Raw genomic sequence first — 14,618 nt, 5'->3', positions numbered from 1 at the left:
TTATTTTTTATTTGTTTTGATTGACATCATTTGATAGTCTTCAAAGAAAAAGAGCAAAAGATTTTGCTATATGATGTTTTTAGAAAATAATGACATCGTAGGAACATTATGTATAAACTGTGGGTTTTTTTTTTAATATATAAATTGTTTTTAGTATTTCATTTATACCTAAATAAAACATATTTATTAATGAAGGCGTACCAAGTAATGAAATGTAGACATTTGTGTCATTTAAAGAAAATAATTTTTACTTTTATGTCACATTAAAACAAATTTTTAAATTAGAAATTAAAAACAACTTTACCTTTTGTGCCACTTTATCAACTTTTTTTTTTTCTATTCTTGTGCCACTTGATTATCCACTTGAAGTTAAGCAAATCGTGCAGCACGATTGGTAGTGGAGGATTAATAAAACTAGAAAAGAAAACACTATGGAAAGTAGTAGTAAGTGGAAACTCTCATAGTCTCCCATTTGACTCTACTCACGACAATAAGAATTGAAACAAATATGGATTAATAAAACTAGAAAAGAAAACACTATGGAAAGTAGTAGTAAGTGGAAACTCTCATAATCTCCCATTTGACTCGACTCATGACAATAAGAATTGAAACAAATATGACAAATAACATGCAATTTTCAAAGAAACTATGTGGTTTCGCCCAGAGATAAAGATTCTCAACAATTAAAGCATTTGAATTTTATAGAAATTTGGACAATTCAAGAAAGGAGATTGAATAGCCCACCTACCCTAATAACTTAGATTGTCGAATTTACTTGTTCGAGACAAGTAGATCTCACAATCTTTCTTTCTTAGACTATCCTCATTAATAGAAATTCGAATAGAAAAATTATATAATTTTAGAGAATTCCAAGTCTTTAGTCTACATGCAATCAAATGGCATGAATTATGAGAAGTTCAACCTACAATGCTTTCTTTTCCAATTTTTGACTGGTTCCACTTCCTAGTTGTTGGAAGAAAAAGGTCTCCAAGGATCAACGCAAACAATGATCGATTGAGATAATAGAATCCCACATCGAGTAAGTGGGATTTAGGTATTGATTTGTAGTGAGATTATTTTTTATTTTTTAAACAATTTTGCTATGAACTCAAGTATTGAGCATAAATTTGAGTATTATACTTTTTATTTTATTATGATGGACTGATTGGATTGACGCCTTGATTTTTCTCTCCACACTAAAAGCTTTCTAGGTAAATTTAGTGTTGTTACCGTGCACAATAATGATGAATAATATAGAATTGAAAAGAGAGAGATTAAGAGAGAGTCGAGACACAGATTTAACATGGTTCGGCAATGTGCCTACGTCCACAGAGAGTGCAGCTATATTTTTCTATTAACCCTAAACCCTAATTGTACTGACGTATTTTTGAAATTCCCAAAATACTCTCACTCCGCTCCGTCTACTTGGACATCCATTGGTGTTCTAATATGAGCCATTAGTTCCAACTTTAGTTATATTCTTGTTCGTTGTTCTCTTTGTGTTTGATTAATTGTTAGTGTAATTTTTGAATAATGCTATGAGTCCTTCTTGTATCACTCTTATGTCCCTTCAAAAATGATGTGGCTCTTAAAATCACCATTGGGCTTGTGATTTATCATTATTGGATTCAAATAGTAATTTTAAGAGTCATATCATTATTAGAGAGACATAAGAGAAACTTCTAAAATTACTCATGATTTTTCTTCCATATGTTGCTTGAATTATTAGTTTAATTCACTCATAAATAGTTTGCCCCAACATTAAGTTCTTAAGTCCCATAAAAATCAAGAAATAAAATTTTCATATACCATGAAATATTGAAAAAAGCAACACCAATGAGATCGTAGCAGAGAGTCACCTGAGTAATGTTGCACCCTCGTAAAAGGCACTAAAAAAATAGATCAATCCTGCATTTTGTGTAACATATTACTAACAATGTCTCCCAACTCAAATTAGCGACGTTTTTAAAAATGCTGCTAAAACTTATAAGAGAAATGATAAAAATTATTCTCTCAACCATCTTTCAACTATTTCCGTGTAGTGAATAGGTAAATCTACCATTAAATTTTTATGGAACCCACATGAGTCCACAAATCTAATGGTAGATCCATTTGATTTGCAAAAATAGATGGTTGAAAGATGGTTAAGAAAATGATGTGTAGCATGCATCACCAATACTACTGCAATAGAGGTATGGTATGTGGGAATCAGTTAAAACCTGAACAATAAAGTTCAGCTAAGTTAGCCCTATGCTAGGCACATAGACGCTAATTAGATGTCCATCCTAACTTACTTGACCTTTATGACCTTTCCCTCAATTATTAGAGTAGTTTTCTTCTTAGAAATAAGTTAAGGGCTTAATCCTAGAGTATCTTTTCTTTCTCTATCTTTTAATAATAATAATAATAATAATAATATTATTATTATTATTATTATTATTATTATTTTGCCCTCAGTCCGAAAATAGGATTTGAGTTTGCCTAAAAACATATTTAATTTTAGTCTTATTTATCTTATTGATATTTTCACAATCTTTGAATAAAGAGATCAAAGTAGGGTTAATCTTGGAATTTTCTCAAAAATGGTTTACTTTTTCTTCCAAAATCTCAAAATTGTTTTTATGGGGGCTTGGATTAGAAATGGCCCACTTGGACCTCTTCCTAACTAAGGCCTACAACTCACTAACTGCTTAAACTAGTGCACTACAATTAACCACTTAGCCCATTGGCCCAAAACACATCTAAGGCACACTTAATAAAATTTGGATCAAAACACACACACAACCATGTCATGGACATAAATTTTTCAGATTTTAACTCAAAGCCTTTCTTGATGCCATATATGAGAAATAAATTATTTTCTTAGAATGGTTTTAACGCCACTTTTAAGGGCCAATGTTTAGAAATTTGTTTGGCCATAAACATTTCTGACCTAGCCTAAAATCCATGCCCATAACACATTTTAAAAATACACTTTTCAGTTTCCACATCAATAATCACTATGGGCTTTAGGGATGAAATCCTAGGTCTTTTTCATGAAAGAACATTATTAAAAGGGTCATTATGAAGTTCTCATTTTTAAAGAACAAATATTTTCTACAAAAAGAGAAACATATCTTGTAAACATAAATAACTTTTAGGTTATAAAACTACCATCTTACAAAATCATGCATTTTGGCTACTAAATGACTTTACAAGGTTTCATTAAAGCATGGTATGTTCATATATTCATACAATTGGTTATTTACAAAATCCATGATCATCTAAAGATAAAGTTATCTAGTAAAGCAACATAGTCACATTTTCATGGCTTAAATAAACTTTTTAATACCTAAGCAAAAATTTCACCTATAGGCTTAAGCATAATATGACATGTTTCTCAATATTTGAGGAAAATTTAACATGTAAATTCAAGTATAACATAGATGATAACTTTGAGAGGGGAGGGGATGGATTACTTGCAATGGTGTGAATAAAAACACTAAGAGAACTTAACGAGCTCATCCTTCGCCAAAAAGTGTTGTCTTTTGAGATGGTTTGAGCTCATAAAGGTGAAAGTGTTGGAAGAGGTTGAAATGAGACCTGAGAGATGAATTAGAGAAATGGGAAAGAAAGGAAAACAAGGGGGTGGGTTGAAGCGTAAGAGACAAGCTTGCTTTCTTTGAGAAGTCAAAAAAGCAAATATGCCCCTCCAAACATGGAAAACTCTCCCCTATTAACTAGTCCTACATGTGTAAAGTTTTCTTTTACGGGTTTGTCTTACCAAGACAATCTAATTAACAAGAGTTATCCTTAATTAAGCATGATTGAAGGTAGGTAATGCAGTTAATTAATGAAAAGTTCAGAACGCCCCAGCATTTCAGATTTACAAATACTTTTCTTTCTTTTTTTTCTGTTGTTTTTTTTGGGAGACATAATCAGCAAATGCATAAAAGCACAAAGGGTTATTATAATGCTATCACTGTAACAAAGTATTATCATTTTACATCTCTATTTTAGCTGCAAATTTACCAAATTTAGATTTGTGGGTTTTTTTTTTTTTTCACTATTCTGTATGTATGTCCCTTGAAATGTGGAAATGACAACATCCTACCGTTCCCCTAAGGTTGTTAACTGACAATGCCAAAAACCCTTGAATATATTATCTTGAATTTGGTCTTCTACACAAATCAAAAACTCGCCTCCTCGGTTGTTGGCCGCCTCAAAAAATATCGCAAGCTATTAGCAAGAACCTGCCAAATGAAGTAGAGTAAATTCTACATCAGTATTGCAACAAAAGAGTTGCATCAGAATCTCAGGCTTGTAAATTCTCAGTTTTGCTCAATATCCTGTTGCAGGGTGCAAGCTCAGCACAACATAATCTGATATAATCATTGTGAATTTAGTAGGGAGAGGAGACGAGAGGATCAGATTTATCCTTGAAGTTTGGAAAGGCAAGTATAAGGGCTGTGTCCTTATATTCTTCTAGTGATAAAATTCTCATTTAAAAACTTTAGTTTCCACCCAAATCTTTCCCCACTTTTTTTTTTGGGGTGCAAGTAGTCTTTCCCACTTTAGGGTGTAAAGGAAAGTTGGAAAAGCTGCAGTACATATAGCTGGTGGGCCAAGGACAAATGCCTTTTCAAGTCACACTGGCATGGATGTTAGGAAGGTACTTAAAATTCACCTGATAGTTTGAAAACAATTCTAATGTTTTAGCATTGCCAGAATGCTGGATTACCTGCTGGAGAGGCTTGCTTATGGCTTTATCCCTGTAGCTAACATGAAACTTTGCCTTAGCCAACAAACCCTAGGTCCCAGAAACAAAATGTAGAGAATATATCAGTATACTCAGCATACAATAGGGGGAAAGAAAATAAATAAAAACGGGCAGACAGTGAATGAGAAATTATTACCTCTGTATCAAATTCTCCCGATTTAACAGAAACACTGATGTCCGTAATGTTCTTCACGAGATCCACCAATAATCCAGGGCGATCAACTGTCTCCACATATAGTAAACTGCAAAAATAATATTATGGAGGGGGCAGGGGAGACAACAGGAAAATTTATTTTTTGCCAGCTGGATTCTCATGTAAATGTCGAGAGATTAATACCTTGCCAAGTGTTTTTTAGTGAGCACATAATATAGCATGTTGAAACACCACACAACCCAAAAGCTTAAACCCAAGGGTTTAGGCCCAACAATGCTATATTAACATATTAACCACTCACACTTTTTACATATTTCTAATGTGTGAATCCATTACCATATACTCAGCAATCTCTATTCTTTTTAGACTCACACATATACTCAGCAATCTCTCCCTTATGTGTGAATCCATTACCACATTTGCCCAACTCCCCCTCGCTTATGAGTCTTTTTAAATTTCCCAGAGTGTCACACATGCAAGAGTTGCGGAAGCGTACACAACTCCAAATCAAATGCGTCTAGACACGCATCCCAAGAAACTAAACTTGAATTTGATACCAGTTGTTGGGAGATTAATAGCTTGGGAAGTCTTTTTTAGTGAACCCATAATATAGCATATTGAGACACCACACAACCCAAAAGCTTAAGCCCATAGGTTTAGGCCCAACAATACTATATTAACTACTCACACTTCTTACATATTTCTAATGTGGGACTCTATTCCTTTTACACTCACACATATACTCAATAGTAAGGATGTCATGATTCATGCTTAGGAGATAATTGCTAATGTGGGCGTGGGGCTGCAACCTCAAAAATTGTCATAGGAGCAACTGTTGTTGGGCTGCTGGAGTTAATCACATGAGTAAACAAAACCGATACATGCATTACCTCTGGTCAGGGCCATCATCATAGACGCTTACGTGAGTTGCTATATCCACATCCACCTGAGGAATAACAACACAATATATCTGAATTGGGGCAAAAGTGTGGGACTTCAACAATCGACATATATTTTATGCGCCCATAAATCTATCAGGATGCATGGACATAATATATCCCTCATAGATATCATTACATGACAATACTATCTCACTTCCACCATGTTCCACAACTTAATTAGTGAAAAAATATCATTACATGACACAAGCAACTCAATGATAGTAAATCAGCAATTTGGGAATTTGACATAATACTACTTAATAAGTCTCAAGCCACTGCATAATGTTATACAAAGGGAGCATAAAAAAGAAGTGCAGAAAAGAATTCTACTCATGCATTTTCTATATATTTATTTTTCTAGTAAGGGGCCCGCCGGGGGGAGGGGGGAAGAGGTTGCTTCCACTTCCAGTAGCAGTAGATCCATCAAACACTTTTTGAATAAGAATATTTCTACCATGACTGTGATGGGCAAAGGCAATGGTCACTATGGCAAACTGAAAACTAGGGCATCATCAAAATCAGGGCCACATGCACATTTTCATGCTCAATTGTACATGAATATTGAGAGTGTGCACGAAGATGCAAACACACAGCAGAAGAGACCTCAAGCCACTTGTTTGTACCATAATCATGAAACATAACACAAACCTTTTTTTTTTTTGAATGAATAAGATAACCCAAACATATTCAACGAAGAAAGGTAAACATAGCAATAATATTCTATATGTGATAGCTCTGATAGTTAACTTTGCAACAAGAAGTGCTCCACCACACACCAACTCGAACCAGATTTATACTTCAAAAATAAAATATAAGAATAGAAAGATTTGAAACCTGTTGTTTTGGAGGCATTACTCCAAAGGCTGCTCCCATTGCTAATTGGGCACTTGATTCCTGGAATGTGTTCAGGAAGCTTAGAAAGAGAGGAACTCCTAGAAGTGGTGCTCTACCAGGTGTTATCTAAAGAACATTAAAAAAAAAGGTTTAAAGATGAAATACCGGGTGATACTCCATCATGTTATTTATAATTGTCAAGCGAATTGCCTCAAGCAACTCTGGATCTTCTACTTTTCTACCAGTATCACTGCAAACAAACTCCACCAACAAATAAATCAAAATCCATATAAAACAGCGACTACAAGAACTAATTACAACAAGGAATGAGTCACATGTCAAATTTTTATAGTTTTCACTTCTCAGAATTATCTAGGAAACTAAGATTTGCAACCATATCAGAAACTACTAGCTGTTTCCTTACCCGGGAACTAATGTCACCAGTTCTCTTTTTATTTTTAGGTGTTTGCATTAGTTCAAGGGTTTGTCAAATTTGTGAATCAAATACCACCAATTGCAAGGAAGGTCACTCCAGAAAACATATAAGAAGTGTCTCTTTCAAGGACAAAAGAGATCTGAACTTTCAGTCAAGAGTGACCAGAAAATAAAAAAGAAAGAAGAGAGAAAAAATAAATAAATAAATTTACTGATATCAACTGCAAATTTGGCGGCTGTCAGGACAATATAAGAGCAGAGATAGACAGTAATTTATATAAGGACTGAAGTCTGAAGTTCATATGTACAAGTAAGACATAATTTAACTTACGATTTAGTGATGGCAAACTTGTTGTGCTTCCCAGAAGAATCCAAAAAAACATTTGCCTTAACAACATTGAGTCCAAGATTTTTAAGCGCATTCATCTGCAACCCATTTGCTGGTTAATTTCCAGTAACCAACATATTTCAAAAACAAATTAATATAAATAACACAGAAGCAAAAACTTCCCATGCTCAATAAACTAAAGACTCAAACATCAATATAATAAACAAAAATAAGAGAGGTAACATGATCATATAAAGGAAGAAGTAACTGGCTTCATACAGTGTCGAGAAGAGCTCCAAGCCGATCCCCAAAAGTTATCTCCACGACAGTTGCACTTGGATCAGAGTCTTGGTCGATAATAACTACAGGAGTTGGGATGGTATCACTATCGCTAGGACTTGCATCCTGTTTGCCATCCAATTCCCCAAATCCAAAAGCCAAAGGAAATTAGAGAGGTCAGCTAGTTAATATGCAAAAATCCCAATTGCATAGATTAAAAAAAAAAAAAAAATTGTTGAATACCTCCAGAGCTGTAGCTGATGATGCTAGTGGAGTGATTGTAGTGATTGAAGATAACCATCTGACAAAAACCCACAGAAACTTAACAAAAAGAATAGCAACAATGCCGTACCCGAGTGTGAGGAGATGTTGGACAAGCTACTAGAGGTACTAAGTATGATGATTTCATTATGCCATCATTTAATTCTGAATACATATCCCGACAAGATGAAGCTGTGCCAAGTTGAGTAAAATAGAGAAACAAATTGTCTAATCCTAACAAAATGGAAAAACAGAATTCTGGAAGAATCAGAAGATCTAGTATGAAAGAAGAATTCATAAGATTCTAGGCAATAAAATGTCCTAGTGAGAGTATTAACTTGTTTTTATCATCATTCTCTACAGCTAGTAAATGCTAGCCTTATAATAATTTTAAAGAAGACTTAGGCCAGGTCAGAGGGGAAAAGTTTGGAATTAGAGATTGAATTGAAGAAAAGTTTTGGAGTTTACAGCTCTCAAACCAGGGTATGCTTGTGGTGAAGCAAGAAAGTAAGTGGGGTTTGGGGGGGGAGGTTGGGAAATGCTGGTAGGGGTTTCAATCTCTCCAGCAGCAACCATAATGGTGCCGCCACAGTGGAAGATGGTACAGTCGTCAAGTCTGGTGAGCAGGATGGAGTTTGAATTCACAACCCCAGAAAGGAGGGTGATAAAATTAAGGCTACCCCTTCAAAAATGATTGCTGCTGAACGACAATCCGACTGGGAGCATACCATAGTGTGCTATTTTCTTGACATGAGTTGCCTCAATTTCCATGTGAATAATATTGCTCATAATCAGGATAAGGATGGTCTGATGGAGGTCCTCTCTAAGGATAATGGTCTTTCTTTTATTATAGTTATTGATATGGATGCTGTGAATGCTCTTATTGATAGAGCGCCCTTGGCATTTTGTTGATAAACTACCGGTGCTCAAAAAGTGCCAGCCTGGTATGCCTCTTTCCGAAGAACATCTTAAAAATATTCCAGCAAGGGTGATGTTTTATAATATTCCTCAGGAATGTCGTTCAGGTACGTGATTCAGTTATGCAGCAAATGTAGTTGGTAAGCCTTTGCTGGCAGGCACATGGACAGAATAAAAAAAGGGGATTAGTTTTGTTAGAATAAGTGTTGAAATGGATGCAGCTGATGGTCGAATTGAGGAATTAGATTTGCAATGCGACAACAGTGATTGTTGACCATTGAAGTTGAGTACCAGACATTCCACAACTGCCTGCTCAAAGAATATCAGCAACATGCTGGAACATGAAATGGACTTGTTTGTCTCTATTGTTATGCAGATAATTCTTACAGTATAACAATTATCAAGGAGAGTTGTCATGGGTAGAGAAAAACTTGAGAGCATCCAGAAGCAAATTCAGCCGAATACTTTAAAGGGTGAGCTTTTGTTGAAAGAAAAAGAGTTGTTAAAAGCTTCTATATGATAAAGGCTAGAGGGCAGTGGCTAAGCCTAGTTCAAATATGTTAAGTACAGAGACAGTAGAAACAAAATCACAGATGTGTGTTTAAAGAAGATGGAAATAGGATGGAAGACCCTGAAGAGGTCAACTATGAAATGGTAAGCTTCTTCCAAAAGCTTCTGGGTGTAAATTCTAACTTTGCTGAGCTGAATGAGGAAAGATTGAATGCTGCTATTTCTAAAAGGCTTGGTGTTCAACAGAGGACTGGCTGACTCAAGAAGGTAAGTGATGAAGAGGTTAGATACGCAATGTTCTCACTCAAAGACAACAAGACTCCACTCCCTGATGCTTAGAATACCTTGTTTTTCACAAAACTTCACATATAATTGGGAAAGATATACCAGAAGAAATTAATCTTTCTTTGCTTCTGGATATTTACTTACTCTTATTACCTTAATCCCGAGAGTTGCAAATCCAACCAGGCTAACTAAATATAGACCCATGTCTTGTAGTGTACACTGTACAGGAGCAATAACAAGACTTTGGCAAATGGAATAAGGCAAGTTCTCCGAGGTCTAATTGGTGAGCAGCAAACTGCATTTGTTGAGAAGACAAGGATTGGTGATAATATCTTCCTCTTTCAAAAACTTATGAGAAATTTTCAGAGCCTCCTGTTGTCCTAGATGTGTTTTGAAGGCAGACTTGATGGAAGCCTATGCTTCACTTAGACGATATTTCGTCATAACCATTTTGAGGAATGTGCAATTTCCTATCAACATGATCAAGGGTTTGGGAATCCGGAAAACTTGTGGATTGAGAGACCTTGCAAACCACCCGATTTTCTCTTTTGTAATTCTAATAGCTAGTGTTTTGTCCGCTTCCCTATGCAGGACTGTTGTCTAGAGCTTATATTGATTTTTCTTTGTTGTACAGTTTGCTGGGGTATACTCCCTTTGCTTTTTGTACTATTTTCTCTTTAGAATAGACAGATTCTTACTTCTTTTTGGTAAAGTAGACTCAGTCTTAATTGCCCCAAAAAAAGAACTAAAGAGATTATTTTCATATCCTAATTTGAGGAGAGAACAAGTCAATCCAAAGAGAAATAGTAAATCTAAGAAAAGAAAATCAGTGCACTTGTATAAAATCAACTTGATTATACAAAAGCACAAGCTTGAGCAGTGACATTAAACTTCAAATGAGATAAAACAGCAACTACCTCAAACAAACAAGTGGATAATCTTCTTCTTTCTTCTTCTTCTTCTTTTATATATAACATGAAGAAAGAATGAAAAAGGCTTTACCTTGTCTTATGAAGAATGAAGAAACGTTTGGTGGCAAAGCCAAGGGGGCCCCTGATAAAAGACCCACTTGACACGCGATCAGAAGCTTTCAGAACACAAGTATGATCACAGAGGTACTTCCCGAGACCCCAAGAAGCCACAGCCACAGCCATTCTTAGATTTCCGCTCAAAAGACTAAAACTTTACAAAAGAAACAGGCTAATGAAGGCCAAGGAAGAAGACGCTAGAGAGAAGAAACAAAACCCAAAAAACCCAAATCAAAGAGCATGGCAATCTTGCAGAAGAAAAAGAAGAAATGGGAATGTGGGTTTTGGGCAAACAAGATGGAGAATAAAAAGTGGCAGCTGGGTTGGCGAGCTCTAGGAATATACGCCATTGGATAGATAGAGAGCCAACACTTTTTGTTCTTTTTCTTTTCTTTTTTTCAGGCCATTTATCTCATCAGCAGCAGCAACAAATTATCTCCAGCGTCCATTCATCATCTCATCTACGTTTCTCTTATTATATATATATATATAATTACTGGTTTTTTCAATCCCACCTTTCATTTATTGATTTGGTTGTTCCCATCTGCATCCATAACAGTGACGCGTTTGGTCCAGCCTCGGATGTTTACGTAGCAGATAGGATAACTTTTGTTAATGTAAATACAGGGCCACAAGCTTCAATTTCTTTTCTTCCTGCAATAACTTTTTTTCTTCTATTTTTGGGTGTTTCTTTTTCTCACCTTAGTTTGATGGGTTCGGACGAACATTTTCATTGGGACAAAGTGGCTCTAAAAAATACGTAGGCCTAAATAAAGTTATTTTATCTCTTCAAGACAGAACCATTGAACCATTACGTGTACCTATTATTCATTCTTATTGGATAAACTTTAGATTTATGTAAAGCGCTCCTTCCACAAAGATCTAGTAATACTTCGACAAGCTGGCCTTAAAGAATTGTTTGCACTTAAAGAAATTCAAATTTTAGACCTGATAGAATGCTATTAAGATTAAGGCTTTTACCACCCTGAGCCAATCCCTTTGAAGAAAAAAAAAAAAAAAAACACTTCATTTATTTTTTAGGTATTCATTCTGCAACCAGTGGCTAATCTAGGAATTTATCTTAATAGGGTCAAAAATAAGATAATAAAATATAATGAAGCTACGGCTTGCAAAAAATGACTCACTGCTCAGACAAAAAAACTTTCACCACGGGCTTCACAAAACAGAATCACACAGCCAACAACAATGAACAAGTAGAAAGAAAAAAAAAATTTGTGGTAGCAAGTTGGTAAAAAGTAGTGTAAAACATCATCTCTTACCGTTTACTCTGATTTTTTTGCTAAAATTTGGGTTAGATTGAGTTCTATAAGAGCTAAAAGTGTCAAAGATATGAAATTTGGGTTTATTTTATAGGAGTTAGTAAAAAATTTGGGCATAAATTTTTTTTTTTTTAAGTTAAAAAAAAAAAAAAAAAAATTACTAGGTGCGGGCAGGGGCCCGTGTGTATCCGCCACTGAATGCAACACTCATGTTTATTAATGTGTTTTTTTGGGTATTTTTAATTTGAAAAGGTGATATCATATGATTAAGGTAAATAATAATAATAATAATAATAAAATAAAAAATTTGTTGTTTTGAGAAATCTTTACTGTTTTGAGTTGTTTCCTAATGTATTTATTCAATAACTAAACAAAATAAAAAAATTAAAAAAAAAATGAAACAAACATGGCCCAATTTCTCAAGAAATTAAATAATTAAAAAAAAAATTCATGCCCAATGGTATGTTGGAAAGGTGGAAGACTAGGGATTCTAATGGAGGGTTGTGAATTGTGATATAATGGACAGTATTTTGTCTTCTTTTAAAAATAATATATATATATATATATTGAATGCAAAATTTAAAACATGAGGGAGATATTGTAAAAAGTATAGTAATTAGAGAGGCGTAAATATAATTTTCTCAAATTTTTTTAATATGATAGCGCGTGCTAGGTATTACAGGACAAAAAAAAAAAAAAAAAAAAAAAAGGTATAACAGGATAAGATTTATTGAGGTCAGATTTAGAGATGACAAAAACTCATAGCCATAGGTGGAAGATTTTATGCATGAACCGATTGTGCTATATCTACTCTTAAGATTCGACGAAAAATATCGGAAAATATTTTCAACCATATTATTTTTAAGTAAATGGTTTTGTAAATACCATTAAGGGTGGTAGTTTAATGGTAAGAAAATTCTCAAGTGGTTAGATAAATACTAGGGTGTGAATTCGAATCTCTGCAATGGAGAATCATTATGCCTGATTAGTATAAACCACTTTGGTTCTCATTGATGTCCTGGTGGGGCCGACGGTTAAGCTATGGCTCAACTGGTCTTGAGGGTGCATCTGCGGTTTCCGCCATCTAAGTCCTTCCTGAGCATCTCATCCTATAAATTTAATAAATCAGTCACTAAATTTGTAGACTCAAAAAGCACCTATACATTTATGGATTCAAAATTTCGGTAATTTCCTACTAATTCGGACAAATGTGAGAAAAAATTGTTATGAGGCCACTTGCCCAAATATATGAGTGGGCTATTTGAAACTTGCTTAAACGATTAAATCACTTAAAAATTCTTTTATATTTGATGTCTATATTATTAATAATTTGAACACCAAAATTTAAACCAAAAAAAGAAAAAATCCTACATTTATTATGTAAGTTGGCAAGTTGCTAATCGAGTACCTCGTAGAAATGCTTCCATCGATCTTTTCATTCTACGTCAGTTGTCACCAAAGATTATTGTTGAGCAGTTGTGTTGATGGAACCAAGCCGTCAAAAGGCAGGGCTGAATCTAATTATAGGATTCATTAATTAGGATTTTTTTTTTAATTTTTTTTAATAATTAGGCTTTATAATAATAACATTTGCATTCATTCATGTGGTTAGTGAACGTTTTTATAAAGTGTTTTGGTTTTCAATACTCAAAACAAAAGTAATTTTGTTATAAAAAAACAAAAGTTATTTTATTCTTTATATATATAATTACAAGTGTGTATTTGACATTAATAAATGATATCTACATCAAGAAATATGCAAATGTAGAACAGGTGATGATATCCGTTGTTATTTTAATATACAGTTCAGATTAAATCTCTCCATTTTTATCTTAAACTACGCAGCTTTAAAAAGAATTAAAGGTGTGTTAACATGCGTCGTTAAATTACCACTTGTTCCAACAAGTTAAGTTGATAAGAAAAGATAAATTTAAAGAAAAAATACAAAATTAGTTCATGTGGTCTACCTTATTTGCAATTAACTTCATGTAGTATTAAAATGAACTCAAAGGTCTTTGAGGTATATCAAAAAAAAATTTAGTCCCTACAGTCAAATTTCGTTCACTGACTTAACATATTCTAGTAGCATGAAACATTAGAGCTAATAAAATTGTGATATTTGTCATATTTAAGTTAGTATCACACTAACAGAATCTGTTAAATTACTAGAGAAAATTTGAGTGTAGGGACTAAATTATTTTTTTTTGCATACCTCAAGGACCTTTGAGTTCATTTTGATACCACATGGAGCTAATTGTAAATTACATAAACCACAAAGACTAATTTTGCATTTTTCTCCAAATTTAATCATTTAATCAGTACTTTAACATATTTAATTTAAATGAGGGTGAATTGACGGAGTCAAGATTCAATCCCAAGACCTGTGACTTTGATACCATGTTAAATCACTATTTGTCTTAAAAACTTAAGCTAATAGGAAGAGATAAATTTAATCACTTAATTATTACTTTAACATATATCTAGGACTTAGTCTATGAATAACACGACGAATTGATCTAGGTAGTTTTGGAATACTAAAGGCTTGTTTGGGAATTGGGATTGTTTGGGGGGCCTAAAAGTGATTTTAACACCCAAAAAATTCGTTT

General features: G+C 34.0%; 1 protein-coding gene across 1 annotated transcript; it reads right to left on the bottom strand.

Moving 5' to 3' along the window:
* Positions 1 to 3,925: 3,925 nt before the first annotated feature.
* On the bottom strand, positions 3,926 to 11,161 carry LOC132188839 (ACT domain-containing protein ACR11). Its single transcript, XM_059603407.1, has 10 exons — positions 10,707 to 11,161; positions 7,974 to 8,031; positions 7,731 to 7,856; positions 7,455 to 7,549; positions 6,854 to 6,938; positions 6,689 to 6,748; positions 5,804 to 5,859; positions 4,896 to 5,001; positions 4,721 to 4,789; positions 3,926 to 4,232 (listed from the first exon to the last, which is right to left on the bottom strand). Exons 1-10 carry the CDS (start codon positions 10,856 to 10,858, stop codon positions 4,170 to 4,172), a joined length of 870 nt encoding a protein of 289 aa, XP_059459390.1. The 5' UTR covers positions 10,859 to 11,161; the 3' UTR covers positions 3,926 to 4,169.
* Positions 11,162 to 14,618: the final 3,457 nt, after the last annotated feature.

The sequence above is a fragment of the Corylus avellana genome, chromosome ca1 (genome assembly GCF_901000735.1).
Source record: "Corylus avellana chromosome ca1, CavTom2PMs-1.0".
NCBI lineage: Eukaryota > Viridiplantae > Streptophyta > Magnoliopsida > Fagales > Betulaceae > Corylus > Corylus avellana.
This window is presented reverse-complemented; position numbering and strand designations above follow the sequence as displayed.